Source organism: Neofelis nebulosa, chromosome 1 (genome assembly GCF_028018385.1).
Source record: "Neofelis nebulosa isolate mNeoNeb1 chromosome 1, mNeoNeb1.pri, whole genome shotgun sequence".
Classification (NCBI taxonomy): Eukaryota; Metazoa; Chordata; class Mammalia; order Carnivora; family Felidae; genus Neofelis; species Neofelis nebulosa.
In genome coordinates this window covers 230067471-230085883 of record NC_080782.1, presented here as the reverse complement: position 1 = coordinate 230085883, position 18413 = coordinate 230067471, and the positions used below count along the sequence as shown (strand labels likewise).

At 34.6% G+C, this 18413-nt stretch overlaps 1 protein-coding gene across 9 annotated transcripts in view; it reads left to right on the top strand.

Moving 5' to 3' along the window:
• Positions 1 to 18413, top strand: part of NBEA (neurobeachin) — a 681254-nt gene that overhangs the window by 89634 nt on the left and 573207 nt on the right. For all 9 annotated transcript variants that reach the window (XM_058687599.1, XM_058687578.1, XM_058687548.1 and 6 more), the window contains 3 exons: positions 685 to 811; positions 9823 to 9942; positions 12878 to 13024. In XM_058687599.1, the coding sequence (XP_058543582.1) occupies positions 685 to 811; positions 9823 to 9942; positions 12878 to 13024 (394 nt within the window). The remainder of the gene's footprint in view (positions 1 to 684; positions 812 to 9822; positions 9943 to 12877; positions 13025 to 18413) is intronic.

The following is an 18413-nucleotide window of genomic DNA, read 5'->3' as shown; positions in this document are numbered from 1 at the left end:
TTTTTTTTTTAATTTTAACTTGTAAGCTATTTTGAAAGATATAATAGAATTAGAGAGCAAGTTGTTTTTGAAACAGTAGCTTTGTAAATGGTTTCTGTATTTGCTAATTTTGGTGGTCCTTGAAGGTAAATGAAATCTACTTGGTAAGATTTTATTGGCTATTAGTTTGTTTTTGTGTATTTGTGATATTTTACATTGAAATATCAATAGGTTTTGTAGTTTTCTATTTTCTCAATTTAAATTACTTCTTTTAGTTGTTCTAAATCTAAAGGGTTTTAGTCTTTATTTGGTACATGTAATACCCCTTCTGACTCTATAGGAAAATGAGTTTTTATTTTATATGCAGATTTTTAAAAAGTTTGTTTATTTTTGAGAGATAGACAGCATGAGCAGGGGAGGGGCAGAGAGAGAAGAAGAGACAGAATCCCAAGCAGACTAGGTGATGTCAGCCCAGAGCCTGAGGTGGTGCTCTAACTCACGAAACTGTGAGACCATGACTCAGAGCTGAAACCAAGAGTTGGATGCGTGACTGAGCCACGAAATGAGTGTTTATTCTATATTTGGGGCCAGGTGCCCTGAAATGAGTTTTATTTTAAAATAACGTTTTATATTATTTTTATAATGCTTTTTAGATATATGGTTCTTTGTATCAGAGAATATTAAACAATTCTATTTTCTTTACAGTTTTCGTACTAGCAAAGGAGTTGGTTACTCTGCTCACTTCGTTGGCAACTGTCTAATAGTTACATCACTGAAGTCTAAAGGAAAAGGTTTTCAGCACTGTGTGAAATACGATTTTCAACCACGTAAGGTAGGTATAAGTAAATATTTCTACTGAGGAACACACATTTACAATTCCCACTGTCTTAAAATTCACTTGTTACGACTTCTGTAATATTCTCTTACTGATTTTCTAATGACTCATAATGCTTTTTTTTTCTCTTCCCCTTGTCTGCATTTTCTTTTTACTTTTCTAACTTTTCACATAAAAAGAGGCTCTTGACCTCTTGCAGTGTGTGTCTCACTTGCTAGCTCATTGTGATTTATTCTATGCCATTCTTAAAGTAAATACTTACTGAATATTTCCTGAGTTCCAGACACTGTTGTAGGCACTAGAGATGTGACAGTGAACAGAACAGACCAATTCCTGCTTTTGTGGAGCTTATATTTTCCGGGAATTTTTATTCGGTTTTATGAGAGCTTTCCACTCTTATTCTTATCTCCAAGCTCTTTTCTTATATTCTCCTCTACCAAAAGATATTGCCACGGGAATGTCTGTTTGGCCTCTCAACTTCGGAATATGTTAACACCGAATTTGCATCTCCAGTCCTATATCCATTATGTTCTAAATCCCTTGTTTAGATTAAGAAACTGCCATCTTCGTGATAGTGGGGACTTGAGTCACTTTTGTTTTTCATCCCCTTTTTGATCTTTACCAGTTCAATTTTCCAGTCCTTTACTTTGTATCTCTGTAATATAGCTTTCTTAAAAAAAAATCCTTACCTGCTGCTTGAATTCTTCATACTGTTCTCTCTTTATTTTGGATCCTTTGTCTTCTCCTCTCGCAGATGATTTCACACGCTAATATCTGATTTATATTCTTGGTCATATTATTGCTTTGCTCAAACCGATCATTTGCTTCTTACTAACAACTAATTTATTCAATTAACATTTTTGGTCTAGTCCCTCATGATTTGGGTTTTATTTTCAGCTCTTTGCTTATACCCTTTATTGTGTCAAAACTGAGCCAGCATGTGTGTTTCACTTTTTTCCTTTTCAATTGTTCAATCTCTGGCATGAAAACATTTACATGTCTCCTCACTTGTGGCTGTAGGTCTTCAAATCTCACATTATCGTTAGGTTCCATTCTACGTAACATGATTTCCATGGACTCTTTCCTTGATTTGCCTTGCTCTCAGATATAATCTCTCTCATAGCATATTATTTCAGTATTTTTTATAACAATTATTTGTTTTAAACCTTTATTACTCATTTATAAGTGCATAATTTAGTAACTGTTGAGATGAAGCTGTGTATTTGATTCATCTGTGTATTCCCTTATTTACCTGCCACAGAGTTTTGAACTGACAATAATATATGTTGGATAAACAAATAAAATAATGCTTTAATAACCAAAAAAGAGTTTCCTGAAGGAGTAGGTTATATTTATCTGGACAGCTAATTTCTGTTGAGCAGTTGATTTTCTAGTGCTGTAAAAATAAAGGAGGTATTACTGTTGATAAAATGAGAGAGAGAAGGCCTAGGCCTTGTGGTCAGTGCTTCTTTGTAGGGCAGTAAAAATAAAGGAGGTATTACTGTTGATAAAATGAGAGAGAGAAGGCCTAGGCCTTGTGGTCAGTGCTTCTTTGTAGGGCAGTATGCCAAAGACCTTTTCCATGTGGCTGGAAGAGGAAAGACAGTCAGTCACGGCAACAAAGATCAAGTCATTTAGGTTGTTACTTACTATGTGATATGTATTTAAAATCAAAAGCTTACCAGCTTTTCTTGTTCTTTCAGCACAGTATTACACCCTGCAAAACTAAGTTAATTTTTGGAATTGTAGAGAACTAGAGCTTTATCCGTGAGCATTAAGTGAGATTTTGCACCTTTTGAGAAAGGGTTTTGCACAGGTTTAATGGAAGATACAGTTACTTAGAATTCCAACCACAGACGCATTCTTATGTTTATACTGATCCAAAAATTTTGGTGTATAGCATATATAATTTTGTATGCTATGTCATTTTGTATAATAATCTATGTAATGTATAAATTTGCTATATGTTATATAGGAATAATGCAGTGTCTTTTCAATTTTTAGCACTTTTATGAAAACAATATTAAACAATTTAAGTTATATTATTAATTCAAATTTATTCAAAGGCAAACTTATATGAGCTTTATGTTACTTTAATTATAGTTCTGAGGAATTATGTTTGAAGAACATTTGCAGAAATTTTTCTTTAGTAACAGTTCTGTCTTATTCTTCCTCTTCCCTTTTCCTCTCCCCCAAATTCTCTCGGTCCTCCTTTACCTCCTCCTCCTCTTTTGCTCATCCTTTCATCTTCCCCTGTCTTTCCCCTTCTTCTTCCCTTTTTTCCTCCTCCTCCCTTTCTTGTTCTTCTTCCCTCTAACCGTATTTGGTTTAGATACAGAACAAGTTTTTAGACTGGACATTCAGACTTCACAGTAGTTTGTATACATGTACATGTCATGCACTATGGATTTATACATAATTAGCTCTTTTAAAAGGTCAAGTGTTAAACCTCCAGATTTGGTAATACAGAGAGACTTTTCTTGAGGGAGTTTAAGCTGATCCTAGTAGTCCTGAATCTTGTTTCCTGAGATTCAAGGTTACACTAATTTCCGCTCTTCAAAAATGCTGGCTTCAAGAAGGGAGATATTACTCTGTGGTTAATGTTTTGGCCCTTGAAATATACCTCTGAATATAGATACTCAGAGGCCAGGTTGATATGTGTTTGGAATTTTTTAAAAATTTTTTAATGTCTATTTATTTTTGAGAGAGAGAGCAAGAGAGAGAGAAAGAGAGAGACAGAGAGCCACCCGGGTGCCCTGATACGTGTTTTTAAAAGTCTGCTGTAGGGGCACCTGGGTGGCTCAGTCGGTTGAGCATCCAACTTTGGCTCAGGTCATGATCTCGTGGTTCGTGGGTTTGAGCCCTACATTGGGCTCTGTGCTCACAGTGTGAGGAGTATGCTTGGGATCCTCTCTCTCCCTGTCTCTCTGCTTCTCCCCAGCTCGTGCTCGCTCGCTCTCTCTCTCTCTCTGTCTCTCAAAATAAATACATTAATTTAAAAAGTCTTCTCTAAAGATCTAAAGATAAAAAATAAAAAATGTGCAATTATGTTATATAATTAGATTTATAAGATATAATTCACTATCACCTGGGTTTTTTTCTAGAGGGATGTTCTTGGCTATTTATTGGACTCTATCTTTGTGTTAGAGTATCCAGTCATTTGAAAGTTCAGAATTTAAAATAACAAGTTACAGAAGGATAGGAGTTCCTATTTCCACGTGTTTAAGGCCAGTTATCCCTTATAGGTTCAAGGGCCTTTTTTGGATACCTGGCAGTGAGATTGTCCACCTTCTTTAAGAGCACACTTTACTTTATATCCAAAGGAATATTTATCCACAGGAGCAACCGTAACAGAGATTGATGAGCCCACATATGGCAGAGGGAATGTCATTTCCTCTTCTTTCTGTTTGTTTTCTTGTTTGCTTATGATCCCGTGTATGTTTTGCCACATATTGAAGAAAATATTATTTAGGATGGGGTTTTCAAATATATATTTAAAATTTTACCTGAGTCCAATAAAAATATTTGCTTTATGTTGAAGCAATAGTACAACTGTTTCTCTTAAAGAATATCAGCGTGGGGCACTTGGGTGGCTCATTCGGTCAAGTGTCTGACTCTTGATTTCAGCTCAGATCATGATTTCACAGTTTGTGAGTTCAGTCCCCACCTAGGGCTTTGCACTGACAATGAGGAGCCTGCTTGGGATTTACTCTCTCTCCCCCTCTGCTCCCCGCCCCCCCATGCTTTCTCTCTATCTCAAAATAAATAAACTTAAAAAAGAATTTATGTAAAAGAAAGAATATCAGTGTATCAATCATTCATTAATATATACCTGGAAAATAGCTTAAAAAGCAGGGATTCTAAATAAATTCATACATTAGAATGGAGGTTCTTGATTTCTTGATACAAATCCCAGTTATTTTCATACAAATTTAATTGTCTCTCCTCCAGAAATTCTGATTTATTAGATTTGGGATGACACCCAGGGGAGTTTGCCAAATGTGCCAAACTGTTTTGAATTTCAGTGGGAACTTGTTATAAATACAGATTCTTGGAATTATAATTTCCATGTTAGGAATATATTTTTAACAAATGCTTTAGGTGATGTTTTTCATCTGACAAGTTTAGATAACAGTGATTTGAAGAGTATAAACAAGGAAAATTAGGGTGAAGCTAAGAACTAAATAAAATTGTCATTAACCAATAAAAAGCAATTTAACCTATTTGTTCTCTCTCTCTCTCTCTCTCTCTCTCTCTCTCTCTCTCTTCACACTATTTCCTTATGAGAAATACATTCCCATTTGTAAGAGCTCTATATATGTTGATTCTAAGGAGTCTTGGTAGGAACAGGGCCAGGGAGTGATAGATGTTTTAAAAAACCATAGATGCTCATAAACCTTGAAAACCATAAATACTTTGTTTTACTGTTTCATTATTCAAGATAGATGCATTCTCTCTCTTTTTTTTTCTTTCTTATTTTTCCAGGAGATGACCTAGCTAAATTGTAATCCTTTGGTAAGGTGTTTAACTGGCCTTTCTAAAAGAAATCTTTATATTAAAACTTTTGCTTTCTTAGCTGTACCACTCACCAAATCTTTGACCTTGTGAAAATTCCGTAACGTTTTAGCCCACAGTAAATTATTAGCCTATTACCTAAGATGTAGTAAGTGCTCAATATGTGTTAGCTACTATTGATATTTGTATAAATATCATGTTATATTTTCCTATGAATTCTTATTACAGTTTTTTTTTTTGTTTCTGTTTGGTATTTTTTTCTAGATCTAGTTTTGAGTCTTAACTAATTGCAGACCTCAGTGGATGTACAAAATATCAGTATGCATGCACAGTTTCCAATTTTCCTCCCATTTCTTTTAAAATATAAATCAGAAATATAAAAAATATCAAGTTAAACATTGGTCTCTTTTGAATGGAAAAGACACTTGTCTGTTATATGTACATATTGATGTACCATGGAAAGAGAACATTAAAGTTAATTTTCCTATAACTGCTCTGACCTTCACTGAGATTAGTTCGTTCATTCAACTGTGCATTCATTTATTCATCCATCAGCTTTGTCAAATATCAGTGTTATGACCAAAAGCAAACTCTTTGATTGTAACTCCACATCTTATTATCTGGCTAATTAACTGGCTAACTGTATTAATTATCTTAAGTTAATGGTACCACTACCAATTTAAGTGAAAAATTGGAAGCCATCTTTAGACTTCTCTTTTCTGTATCAGCACTTTCAATGAGTTTTGTTAATTAGTCCCTGTCTCCCTTCTTTTAAATTACTAATGTCTTTGTCTTAATTTAGACTTTTATAGTTTTCTTACCTCAACCTTTGCAGTAGTTTTCAGGTTTATCTTGAACCACATTTGCCTAACTGTCCCACTTACTCAGTACTGCCAGTTATTTTCCTAAACTATGAAGATGATCATTCCATTTTCCTGCTCAAAATTCCTTAGTGATAAGACATTACCAAAAAACAAAGATTACCAAAGGCATCCTAAAGTCTCTTATAAACTGATCTTTGTTATTGTGTCTAAATCTAAACACCGAGAAGAATTTTGTCAGGCCTCTGTGCTGTATGTAAAGTATTAAGATTCCTCTTTTCCCCCTGTTTACTCAGCAATTTGTATTCATCCTTCAGGCTTAGTCTTAAGTTTCATTTTACTCTTTTAGTGACTTCTTCTCGGTTAGCCTTCCTTCTCCTTTTGTCTTTTCTTCTCCTTCTGCGCTCAGTCATTACTTCTTTTGCTCCCATATCTGTGTTTGAGACAGTTTCCATGGTTTTATAATTGCTTTCATGTTTGTTTTCCTGGTGAACTCTCCTTAAGGGTGTATATGTTATCATTGCTCACAGTCTGGGGGATACTGGGCATGAAATAGACTATCAGTAAATTTTTTAAAAATGTTTATTTATTTTTGAGAGAGAGAGAGAGAGAGAGAGAGAGAGAGAGAGCAAGCGCCTGAATGGGGGGAGGAACAGAAAGAGAGGGAGACACTGACTCCAAAGCAGGCTCCAGGCTCCGAGCCGTCAGCACAGTGCCCGATGTGGGGCTCGAACTCACGAACCATGAGATCATGACCTGAGCTGAAGTCGGACGCTTAACCGTCTGAGCCACCAGACTCCCCGACTATCAGTAAATTTTTTGAATGAGTGAGTGACTCTGAGGAGTAAATGTCAATTTTAGCAGAAAAAAATCTCATCAGATGGAAATTGTGGATAAAAAATAGGTATTAGTGCTGTCTTCTTTATGGCTGCCAAATATGTATTAGGAACTGTTCTTCATAATTCTCATATATTGTCTCTTATCTGTAATGTTCATTCCACAAAAAGGCATTATTATTCCCCCTTTTTTAGAGATGGAAATAGCTAAATGATTTGCCAGAAGTCATAGAGCTTGTAACTTGGGAACTCAGTTTTTATATCTGTATGAATGTAAAATTCATACTGCACAGCCAAGTATCCTAAGTTATTTGGTACATAGGAGAAAGAACTCAATAAATATTTGTTAAATAAGTTCTTTACTATATCAAGTATGTAAGTAACTATAATGATATATCTAATATTATTTATCTTAAACTTGTCTTTGGAGAGCAGGAAATCCTTTTCTATTTATAGACATTTGTTTATATGCATTCTATTTAGAAAGTTAAAATTTCTTTTTTTTTTTAAATTTCCAATTTTGATTTAAATTCAAGTTAGCTAACATGTGTCAATTGGTTTCAGGAATAAAATTAAGTTATTTATCACTTATATAACACCCAGAGCTCATCACAAGTACCCTTCTTAATGCCTATCACCCATTTAGCCCATCCTCTACCCATCTCCCCTCCAGCAACCCTTAGTTTGTTCTCTATAGTTGAGAGTGTCTTATGGTTTGCCTCCCTCTCTGTTTTTATCTTATTTTATTTTTATTTCTCTTCCCCTATGTTCATATGTTTTGTTTCTTAAATTCCAGATGTGGGTAAAGTCATATGGTATTTGTCTTTCTCTGACTGACTCATTTTACTTAGCATAATATATTCTGGTTCCATGCACATTGTGCAGATGGCAAGATTTCATTCTTTTTGATGGCTGAGTAGTATTCCATTATATATATATGGCACACATTTGGGCTCTTTCCATAATTTGACTATTGTTTTGATAGTTAGAAATTTAAAATTTTAATAATTTTACTCCAAAATAATAAAGGCTATATTTCCTGTGTTACCTAGATGGCATTCTGGTGGAAAATTTTCAAACTCAATGAGGATAATACAAGTAAATTTGAATTTTTATGCATGTAAACTTCTATAAGATTTTTCTTAAATTTATATGAAGCTCAATTTTTATGGATTCTTCTTGATAATTTTGTAATATTTAGAAATAAGAATGGTTAAATGACTGACTTTAAAGATTTTCTTCTGCTTTTAATCAAGACTAACATAAATGTTGCTTTCTGATCCAGTAGAAGATTCCTTTTGCAATAGTTAAAGATTACCTAGACTGAAACAACTTTAAAAAAGACATGTGTTTAGGGATTAAATAGTTTGACCTAACATTTTATTTTTATAATTGAGGAACAGTGTTCTTTGTGTTACTGTTTTCCATGAGTTGTTTAGTGCACTATTTTTATTTTCTAACTTGAAATGAATGAAATTGAATTTTGTTCAAAGTACTTCAGACACCTTGAAATAGCTGATGTTTTCGTGGCTGAGAATTATTATAGCTTTATGTTTTTCAAAATATAGTATTATGAAATAATTGAGTAGTGCTTTTAAGTAATCTGGGAAACAAAGTTTGTATTATATATTTTTATGTTTTTGTGGGGGAAACGAAGTCTAATTTTTTTCTTCTTAAACACTGAAGGCATACTTGTTCAAGTGTCTATAAATCATTTGCATTTTTTTATATTTTAGAATTATATTTCTGTATTCTTGGCCTTAGATTGTTAAGTTTCAAAGAGAGTAAGGGTTGGATCCACAAATCATTGCAGAATTTAAATCATTCCATATCAAAATATATACTTGAAATGCTTTTGGTTGGCCCTAGGAATTATAAACTTAGAACTTAATACAAACTTATTCCTCGATTCTTAACGAATATTCACACATTATTAAGTTAAAAGATACATAATTTTTCTTGGACCTAATAAATCTGAGTTGTGGAATTAAAACCACCTAATCTTATTATAAATGTTAAAATGTTGGGGGTGCCCGTGTGGCTCAGTTGGTTAAGCGTCTGACTCTTGACTTTTGGCTCAGGTCATGATCTCACAGTTCATGAATTCAAGCCCTGCATCACTCTGTGCTGCTAGCACAGAGCCCACTTGGAATTCTTTCTCTCTCTGCTCCTTTCCTGCTCCTGCGTGCACGCTCATTTTCTCTCTCTCTCTCTCTCTCTCTCTCTCTCTCTCTCTCTCTCAAAATAAACAAACAAATAAATAAATAAATAAAACTTTTAAAAAAATTTTAAAAAAGTAAATGTTAAAGTGTTGTTCCTTTGACTATCTTTCCTGACCATGCAATCTGAAATAGAATCAAGGTTAATCTTTCTCAGTTTATGCTGTTTTCTTTTCCTTCACAGTAATCATTATTTGTCATTTTATATTTATTTACTTGTCTAATCTGTGTCTCTTTCACTACACCATGAATTTCAGGAGAGTTTGACCTATGGTCTTTCTGGTCAGACTTGAAACAATACAAATACAAATGGTACAATACAAATGTTATTAAATGAATAAACCAAATATAATTGTATTTCCATAATATTTGCATCTTGGTATAGTAGAAGGAGTGTAATTCCACAGTTCAAGGTATTCTAGGTCTGTCTCCATCACAGATTTATTCTTTATGAGTCACTTCTTTCATCTGCAAAGTGAGAAGTATGAGGGGGAACTTGGTAATGTGTAATTGTTAGTATTCTTTCAAGCATTCTTAAAGTGTGTTGTGAATGTTATGATTGCTTTTTAGGTAATAACTAAACATTACATATCAAGATCTTTTTTTTTTTATTTAAGTGGTACATGATCAGCATTGTCCACATTTATAATCGCTGGAGGAACAGTGAAATTCGGTGTTACGTTAATGGACAGCTGGTATCCTATGGTGATATGGCTTGGCATGTTAACACAAATGATGTAAGTTTTTTGTTTTTTGTTTTTTTAATCTGTGCTTTAATGTATTTGAGTGTGTGATCTATCGGTATTCATGACATTCATGAATTTTATAATAGTTTGGTAGAAACTTAATAGTTGTACTTCTGAAAGTTTTACTCAGTTAAATGAATTTTTAGTTCTTAAATTTAGTATAATTAAGTTGCTAAAATAGATGATTACTGATGAAAAAAGGGAAATTGCTCAAATAAATTATTAAGTATTAGGTCAAAACATCCATGCAATATTCTATTCTTTCTAGAATTTCAAGCATTAAAAACAAAAAGGTCTTACACCTTATTTGGATGTGAAAGGAAGACCTTACATACAGTGAATCAGTATAACATGTAGTCATTATTATTTACTACATAAATAGTGATAAATGCTGTGGAGAAATATTAAGTGGGAATAGGTAGAGAGAGTATAGGTGTAGGGAAGGGGGAAGCCAGATGGTACAGAGATGATCTTAGTGAGAAGAGTTTAGGGAGCAAGTCATGTGGATATTTCGGAGAAATACCCGGAGAAATATCACTGCACTCACTGAAAGCAGTGAGTGCAGAGCCTTTGAGGCAGAACGGAAAGTTAATCGAACAAATAAGCAGCCAGTTTGCCTAGAACAGAGGGAGGAGTGGACAGAACAATGTTGAGAGGTAAGGTTTAGACAGACCGTAGAGGGTGAAATCACGCAGATATCATACACAAACATAATACCTGGGCTTTCCCATCTTAGCCAGCATAAAAATCTTAGGAAGGGTTTCAGCAGACAAGTGGCATGATGCAGGCTCATATTTTTTTTTTAATTTTTTTAACGTTTATTTATTTTTGAGACAGAGAGAGACAGAGCATGAATGGGGGAGGGTCAGAGAGAGGGAGACACAGAATCTGAAACAGGCTCCAGGCTCTGAGCTGTCAGCACAGAGCCCGACGCAGGGCTCGAACTCACGGACCGCGAGATCATGACCTGAGCCGAAGTCAGACGCTTAACTGACCAAGCCACCCAGGCGCCCCCAGGCTCATATTTTAAAAATGTCCATCAGTCTGCAGTATTGAGAGTATTCTAAAGGGAAAAAATGGCAGAAGCAAGGAGATCAATTAAATGACTTACTGTGATAATAACAAGCAGGTAATACGAGTTTTAGCTAGCATGTTAGCAGTGAAGGAGGTAATACAATTGTTTCTGGAGGGAGCATATCTTGAGTTAAATCCTCAAAAGCTCTGTTCTGGGCTTTCCTTTGTCATTATCCCGGTCTGTTAGAACCAAAATAAAAGATGTTTTCAAATGCCTGATGTTTTACCTTCAAACCCAATAATACACAATCATTCCAGCATACCTGGTTTTATAAAAACTTGGCCTTTCTCTAACAAAATTCACTTCTCAGTGTTGTCTACATCTCTGCAGACTTTAATTTCCTTAAGGGCAGGGGTCTCTTCTTGTTCTCACTTGTATTATTTTAAATAGTACTGTGTCTGTAGTCCATATTTTCCCAGGGTCAAGGGTTGGAAGAGTACTCCTTATAGACATCTGAACCTTGACCTGTTTTCACATGACCTAAGAGCTGAGAATCTTGTTTTTTATTTTTTATTTTTAAAGGTTTTTATTTTTTTTAAGATACAAACAAAAAATCAAGAAAGATTATGTGACAGAAACCACATGTGGCTGGCAAAGTTTAAAATCTTTACTATCTGTTCATTTATAGGACAAGTTTGCTTTTTTGCCCTAGAAACTCAAGGTGGGCCATAGTCAGTAAATTTTTGAGAATGACTTTGTCAGAATTAGAATGCACAGATGAAATTCTACTTTATCTCTGCCCTCCAGAGGGGTGACTTTTTATTATAGAGTGAAGGTAACCCCAATGACCTTGTTGGCTGTCACTACATCTAGTTATATTTAGAATGAAAGAAATGAAAAGAAAAAAGAAAAAAAGATAGAGGGAAGGAAGGAAGTAGAGATGGAAGGAAGGAAGGAAGGATTTTGATTTTTTAATTATTTGCACTAGTACACCAAGAAATGGAGAGGCCTGGGCCGTAACACTTACATACACATACATTGTGCAGTAAACTCTTAAGTTCCTATAGTTTTAATTACAGATTGGGTATTTGATGAAGAGTTTCTGTCGTTATAATTCATTCAGAAATATTTTGTTATTCTATTGAGGCACCAAAGGGATTCCATACATATGCAATGCTGTGCTTATCAGCACTAAGATGTGGAATAACTTTGAGAATGGGCAAAAGAAACTGGGGACTAGCATTAGGTGACATTGAGAGAAATCGAGATGGGAAGGGTCTTAAATATGGCTTCTTAGGTCTTGAACTCTGCAGATGGAGAGCACTGTACCATCTACTTTAGCCAGCAGACTTTGGTGATAATTATTTATTTGGTTCTGCATAATGCCTACTTATGGAAGAGAGGGAAGGGATTTTCATTGTGTCCTTGCTTTGTGTGGAGAAATAGAGGAATATATATCCCTGGTGGAGAAATTAGGTAGTTTCTAAAATTAAGCCTTATGTGTTTATGGTTAAAATTTGGAGTAGTCATTCTCTGATTCAGGTGAATCTCTCTCTATAAATGGACTGTTGTTAGAGCATGTGAGTTTTAAAATTAGTTTTACTTTTCAAAGTAGAATTTTAAGCCCTTTTACATTTAAGTATAACATTTGCAAAGTGGTTCAGTGATTATTGAGTAGATGGTTACTGTTTGTTTTACTTTTCCATAGATACGAAATACTTAACTGATTTACTTTTTTGGAAAATCTTTAGCTGGCTTTTATTATGTAAATATTCCCGAAGTCTTAAGCGATGCTTTTTTCTGTTATTATTGTTATACTTGAAGGTATACATGAAAGTGAAGGCAGGCATCCTAAATATTTTATCATTACAAAATAATACATTGATTCTTTTTATGACTTTTTAAAAATAGAGCTATGACAAGTGCTTTCTCGGATCTTCAGAAACTGCTGATGCAAATAGGGTGTTTTGTGGTCAACTTGGTGCCGTGTATGTATTCAGTGAAGCACTCAACCCTGCGCAGATATTTGCAATTCATCAGTTAGGACCTGGATATAAGGTAGTAATAACGATCTTACGCATTCTATGGAAAGTTTTATGTGAATTCTATGTGAAATGTGATACAGTATAATATACAGTGATAATCTTCTTCAGTGTGCTTTAAAAGTCATCTTTGGAATTTAGTTGTTAGTACAAGTTTCATTTTGTTTCAAAGGTGCTTTTTCTCTTTTGGATTTTTTTCCTCATGAACTTTTAAAATTCTAAAGAATGTTTTTTGTTATGTTGAAGCCATGGCTTTTGTTGACATAACTCTGAAATAATAAATTTTATAAAACCGTGTTGCTTATGTGGTATTTGAAATCTCAAATTTTGAAATATGAAATGAACAAATGACTGGTGTATTCAAAATAGAGATAACTTGGAAAGAACAAAGATTTAGAAGGAAAATGGTGTCAATTATTACACGTGGCTGAAATTATTTAGTTTCAGTTTTTATTTTTGCTGGTCCTTTACAGTAGGTGAGGAGGGTCAGTACAGTAGCAAGTATCTGAATTTTGCAAAGTCATTATTAAATATGGTTTATCACACTCTTCCTGTTTTTTAACTCCCAAAATGAAGACTTATTTAGGCAAGATATCACATTCACATACATTAATTAGTTTTTAATATGCAGTACACCTGGCTAGGGAAATATATGAGTTTTATGTAAATCACATTAGTAACTGTGACATCCCAAACTGTTTGGAGCTGAGAGAAAAGTATGCATTATAAGTCAAAATATTTTTAATAATTCTGAGTAAGTACATGTCTTGCATGGAAGAGCTGTTTGTTTTAAACATAGTGTTTAAGTAATCAGTGTGAAGACTGTATTATGAAAAGGGGGTACTAAACTATTTCTGTTCCCAGTGATTTTAAAATAATCATAAATTTTGAGAATGATGCTGTCATTTTTAATGTCTGGGTGATAATTCTTGCTACCATCGTTTGTCCATATGAGTTTATTTGTGTTCCTGTCTCTGAAGTGAATTTGTGCTTGTAACAGCACTATTTCTTTCATTGGTTCTTTTGTTGGGTTTTGGGTCCTAGTTCTGCCATGTGTTGGCATTGCATGGTAACGTTTCTGTAATTCAGATTTTTGGATTAACATACACCCTGCCTCCTTTTGTTTCTTTCCCTTGGTCTGTAAAATATTTGATGTGGCTTTCTTCAGGCACTGCCAGAATATGATATTAGGTGAATCAAACCAATGATATATAAATAAAGGTAGAAAATTTTAAAAACCACAGTTATGCAAATTTTAAACCCAATATGATTGCTATAATGACATTTTAGAATTGATGGGAGCTTCTTGGTAGGAAAAAGGAAAAGGACTAAATATTAACAAGTTATGTAATTTTCCCCTTTGGAAAGGAGCAAACATTGTCTTGAATCACTTTGCGAACTTAGTTGTTTGTTATATGGCTTTTGCTCATCACATTCTTTTATAACAAAAGTGAAAATGACTAGTAATCCTGTGTTGCCATGTTCTATACACAAGTACTCATGTTACATAAGAATGTAGTCCTAGCATCCTAACATAGACAATAGAGTACCTATATCAAAGTCAGAACTTTTAAAAGAAAATACCTCTAAATTTTGGGCGTTACATGAAAAATAATTGGGGGCGCCTGGGTGGCTCAGTCGGTTGGGCGTCCGACTTCGGCTCAGGTCATGATCTCGCGGTCCGTGAGTTCGAGCCCCGCATCAGGCTCTGTGCTGACAGCTCAGAGCCTGGAGCCTTCTTTGGATTCTGTGTCTCCCTCTCTCTCTGACCCTTCCCCGTTCATGCTCTGTCTCTCTGTGTCTCAAAAATAAATAAACGTTTAAAAAAATAATTTTATTAAGTTTTGAAAGTTCCCAGTTTATGGGTATAGCCCACTGAGCCCCTTGCTTATATTAAAGGAAATAGACTGTAAATCAATGGGTATGTGTGTATTTTCTCAATTTGTAAATATTGAAAATAGAATCACTATTAGGACAAACATCTGTAAAAATTTTTGACAATGAAATTTTTTTCCTAGAAATTCAGAGAATGAAGGGAGAGGGGAAAGAATGCAAATGAAGATCAGATTGTGTTATCACAGGGGAAAAAAGCTGAAGTGGTTCACATAGCAGTCTCAATTTTCTTGGGTAAAGTAGGAGGCAAAGTCACTTCCTATGAGTGAAGGGGTAAAGAGTTGCAGTGGAGTTTTTAAGGTGTTTAGGATATAATAATTAGTTGACATTTGGTGTAAATCACAAATGAAGCTTAAATTATTGTTAGATAATAATGTATTTATATTCATCGATGTGCGTTATATAGAGCTTCCTGTAAGTATAATGGTCAGACAATATTGTCTGTGATTCTGAGCTTAATGTAGATAGCATGTCAGCATCTGGGCCCTGAAATAAAATAAATTAATTCCCCCCAAATTAATGCCCTCAAACTATATATACTATGTAGCCTATCCCATGTGATTTTGACTTCTTGATCATTAGAGTATTTGGTAATTTTCTTTCTGTGAAATGTCTGGTTTTGAGCAATATAGCTTGTCTATGAATATTTTACCCTTAGTTATTTTAGGTAAATGATTAATAAAGGAGGGTATTACTAGTCAATTAAATAAATCATTAGGTTCAGGGGTGCCTGGATGGCTCAGTCATGTATGTGTCTGACTTCTTGACTTGCTCAGGCCATACCGTGGTCTCATGGTTCGTGAGTTCGATCCCTTCACTGGGCTCTGCACTGACAGTGCAGAGCCTGATTGGGATTCTCTCTCTCCTCTCTCTCTGTCCCTTCCTTTCTCCCTCTCAAAAATAAATAAAGAAACTTTAAACATAAATAAATAGGGGAGCCTGAGTGGCTCAGTTGGTTAAGCGTCTGCCTTTGACTCAGGTCATGATCTTGCAATTGGTAAATTCAAGCCCCATGTCAGACTCTGTGCTGACAGCTCAGAGCTTGGAGCCTATTTCAGATTCTGTGTCTCCCTCACTCTCTGCCCCTGCCCTGCATATGCTCTCTCTCTCTCCTTCAAAAACAAATAAACATTAAAAAAATTTTTTTTAACTAAATAAACCATTAGGTTTTGGATTTGTAAAACAGAATTTCTCACTGTAATTTTGTCTAGTCTAGAAACATTTACCGTGAGTTAAGTTTATCATACAGCTCCATTTGATGGGGTTATTCAGTGTGTACAAGATTGTGAAGTCATACATACAGTGACTTTTTGTCATAAACTTACACAACATTTCAACACTTTTGATATTTTCCAACTGTTATTGGACATTTCCTAATTATCACTATCATATAATCTCTTGTGGCAAGCAATTCATCTCCCTTGCTAAATATTACAATATTAAGTTTTGCTTTTGTCCTCCATCCAAGAAAATAATGATTTTTATCAGTTTATTATATTATGACAAAGGCATAACTGATAAGAGAAAATGTATAAAACAGCCTCCAAAATTAAAGATCACTTTGGAGGGTTTCTGATACCTGCTTGGATAGGCAAGTTCCTAGCAAAGGTATTCCCACAATCACCACTTAACACTCTGCACATAATACAGAAAACAACTATGTGAGGGTCCTAAAGAGCCAAGATTTAGAGAGGTGTCAAAACATGAAGCAAGTGGTCCAGCATGGGCTGAGTTGCTAATTTTTTACTCTGATAGAAAAACTTTTTTGGCCAGAAAATAAGGTGAAAAGCACTTGGCCAGTCAGTACCACATGGAGGTTAATGGCCAGCTCAAGAAAAGAGAGAGCCAGAAAAGGATCTGAATTCTATATTTAAAAAAACTGACCCTAAATCTCTAGCCCATTCCTGAAGCCATGATGATCATGATAAACTGATAATAGACTGTAAATAAGTCTTCAAGAACAGAGCTGACCTGAGGCACCACACATAGGAGGTGTGACAGTCTTATAATAGTATTGATAGAAGAAATGACCCCACAAAACAAAAACACCAATACTTTTCAAAACAACATAATCTCCGTAGAATAATTTTCACCATGTCCATCATATAAGCCAAAATTACTCATTCTATGAAAAGCCAGGAAAATGTGACTTATTGTCCAGGGAAGGGAAAATCAGGACATGCCAACTCCGAAATAACCCAGGATCATGGAATTATTACATGAGGACTTTTAAGGAGCTATTGTAACTAGTGAAATTAAACAAAATTGCTTGTAATGAACTGAATATCTGGAATTAAAAATCCACTGTATGGGTTTATTATTAGCAGAATGGATATGGGAGAGAAATAAATAAACTTGCATGTAGATTGACAGAACCATTAGAAAAGAAAGAAGAGATAAAGGGGGAAGGAACAAAACCATAAGAAGCATGGGGTGGTTTTGAAATCTAATATGCAGAGGGGCGCCTGGGTGGCGCAGTCGGTTAAGCATCCGACTTCAGCCAGGTCACGATCTCGCGGTCCGTGAGTTCGAGCCCCGTGTCAGGCTCTGGGCTGATGGCTCGGAGCCTGGAGCCTGTTTCCGATTCTGTGTCTCCCTCTCTCTCTGCCCCTCCCCCGTTCATGCTCTGTCTCTCTCTGTCCCAAAAATAAATAAAAAACGTTGAAAAAAAAATTGAAATCTAATATGCAGAGAAAGTGCCAGAAAAAAAAATATTTGAAGGAATATTTATAAAAAAAAAAAAACTTTGTAAATTTGGTTAAAAACAAAGCAAAACAAAACAACGGACATTCATAGATTAAAGGAACTATGTAAACTCCAAGGAAAATAAATTCGAAGAGAACCAGAGTAGGCATATTATAGTAAAACAAAAGGAAAAAAAAGTTATTGAAAGCAAGTAGAGAAAAGCTAGACATAACTGCACAGTTTCCTTCAGCAATCGGGGAAACCGTAGAGCTGAAGCAGAACCTGTCAAGCCAGAATTCTTCATCTAGTGAAAATAATCTTTAAGTCAAATAGATGGAAATTAAGACAATTTGTTTGTACCAGATGCACTCTGTAGACTGAAGAAAAAAACTTGGATCATTAAGAATGAAATAATGAAGAATACGAATGAATGATAAATGTATGGATAAAATAAAATATCTTTTATTTTCTTTAAAACATATACCACCGATTAAACCAAAAAATATTACACTGACTTTTTTTGGTTTATAATATGCATACATTTAATATATATGACAGCTCTAATGGAAGGTTCTGGGAGGGGATATAATTGTAAACTTTTCATATTTTACAAAGTGTCTGTGGGATTTAAGAATATTGACTGAAATTCAGTAGCCAAAATGAAATTAACAAATTCAGTCACTTTTCTTGACATGTAAGTATTCAGTATTTAGTGAAAGGTAACATATATTCAACATATACTCAGTAGTAAGGAAAAATAAATTAATGCAAGCTAATGAAGACAAGGTGAATGAGATATGAATAAGAAGCATTCACTGAGTCATCCA